The 2,165-nt window shown below is 37.2% G+C and overlaps 1 protein-coding gene across 1 annotated transcript; it reads right to left on the reverse strand.

The window, feature by feature from the left end:
* Positions 1-313: 313 nt before the first annotated feature.
* LOC117799384 (olfactory receptor 5AN1-like) lies at positions 314-1,297 on the reverse strand. Its single transcript, XM_034651862.1, has one exon. It carries the CDS (start codon positions 1,295-1,297, stop codon positions 314-316), a length of 984 nt encoding a protein of 327 aa, XP_034507753.1.
* Positions 1,298-2,165: the final 868 nt, after the last annotated feature.

The following is a 2,165-nucleotide window of genomic DNA, read 5'->3' on the forward strand; positions in this document are numbered from 1 at the left end:
AGGAGGCCCACTTGAGGATTATTAATAAATAATGAGGCCACTCCTCATGCCGAGTGAAAGTAAGAATCTCCAGGACTTAAAGGTATTGTGTATGTGTGGAATCAAATCAACTGTCAGTGTATTTGGCATATCAAATTAACCTTTCTTTATCCAAAGGCAGTAGGAATTTTGTTAGAGTCCATTCATGTGCATACTATTGGGGGTTATGGTTTCTGATAGGACAAATCTGGACAGAACTTCTGCAAGACCATCTTTTATTTTGTAACCTCTNCAAAGGCAGTAGGAATTTTGTTAGAGTCCATTCATGTGCATACTATAGGGGGTTATGGTTTCTGATAGGACAAATCTGGACAGAACTTCTGCAAGACCATCTTTTATTTTGTAACCTCTTCAAGGCATCTTTGATTTCCTTGTTCCTCAGACTGTAAATCAATGGATTCATCATGGGAATAACCACAGTGTAGAATACTGATGCAAATCTGTCAAAGCTGGAGGAACCACCAGAGCTGGAACTCAAATAGACAGAGATACTTGAGGTATAGAAGAGGGAGACCGCTAGCAGATGAGAAGCACAGGTGTTGAATGCCTTGGACCTGCCTTTAGCTGAAGTGATCTTCATGATGGACATGACAATATAGCCACAGGATATCATGATAATGAGGGCATTTATTATTCCAAAAAGCATTGCTAATATAGCAAGCAGCAGTTGTACAAAGAAAGTATCGGTGCAGGACAGGATTAACAGTTGTGGCATGTCACAGAGGAAGTGCTTGATGACATTAGGCCCACAAAAGTGGAGCTGAAGCATGGTACACAATTGGGATATAGAAGCAGAGAGTCCAGCCAAATAGGATCCCAGCACCATCTGAATACAGAGGGTGGGTGACATGATTGCTGAATAGAGAAGTGGATTACAAATGGCAGTGTATCGGTCATAAGCCATGGCTGTCATGAGACAAGACTCACTCAGTCCCATGGTTGAAAAGACAAAGTACTGAACAGCACAACCCACAAAGGTGATAGTCTGCTGCTCTTGGAAAAAGGTGGAGAGCATCTTGGGAGCTGTAGAGGTCACATAGCAGATATCTATGAAGGACAGATTACTGAGGAAGAAGTACATGGGTGTGTGGAGGTGAGAGTCCATCCTTATTAACACGATGAGGCACAGGTTCCAAGTCACAGTCAAAATGTAGACCAGCAGGAATACGACAAAGAGCACTGCTAGGATTCTGGGAAAATCAGAGAATCCCAGAAGGATGAAATAAGTGATCTCTGTAATATTTCCTCCCCCAATCATTGGCTTGCTGCTTCTGAAATCAGAAAAGAGAGAAGAGAATGCACTGCTGACTCAGGTGAAATGACAGCATTAAAATTCTTGTATCTGTCATTTTGTTCCTCCAATGAGTACAGGGAAAGAAGCAGTCCTTCACTGTCCTAATTAAATCACCCAGCTTTTCATCTGAAATTCTCAGGAAGTGTGTTTTTAAAAGTGCTTCAAACTAATGATGTACTATCTGTTGGCTAATTAAATTGAAATTAAAAAAAGAAAAAAAGTGCTTCAGGTTCTCAATTATTTCATCAAGTCTCATGAAAATTAAAGAGTTATTTTTGAAGTTGACTGAGAATTAAAATAACAGAAGTGCTATGATTATTACACACATCATTCATTAAAAGGTTTTTTAAAACCTCTGTAATTCATACATAACCGCTGCTTTACAAAAACATAAGTGGAATCACTCTAGATTAAAAATGAGATAACTTTTCAGTCCCAGATGGTCATCTAGGTAATGTTTTAAAATTTCCTCTTTATCCTAAGGACAACTTATTTACCGCATTTGTAATAATTTCACAAACTCATATGAATGCAGTTAATATATCATTTTCTAAGTGGTCTGGAAAACTATATCATAACTGATGACTCTGATAATATTTTCTTGAATCACAGTATACGTGCCCAATAAAGTCATGGAACAAGTCTTCTTAAGGAAGTCTTCCTACCAAGTATACCAAAGGGAAGGTGGTATAGCTCACTATTGACCCCAACCTTTTTTCAATTTAGAGTGTTTTACTACTTGACAAACAGCATGAAAAAAAAAAAAAAAAAAAAAAAAAAAAAAAAAAAAAAAAAAAAAAAAAAAAAAAAAAAAAAAAAAAAAAAAAAAAAA

The sequence above is a fragment of the Ailuropoda melanoleuca genome, unplaced genomic scaffold, assembly GCF_002007445.2.
Source record: "Ailuropoda melanoleuca isolate Jingjing unplaced genomic scaffold, ASM200744v2 unplaced-scaffold4859, whole genome shotgun sequence".
NCBI classification, from domain to species: Eukaryota; Metazoa; Chordata; class Mammalia; order Carnivora; family Ursidae; genus Ailuropoda; species Ailuropoda melanoleuca.

Excerpts from the sequence above, each read along its gene's own strand:
- LOC117799384 (XM_034651862.1), bottom strand. The coding sequence starts at position 1,297 with ATGATTGGGGGAGGAAATATTACAGAGATCACTTATTTCATCCTTCTG.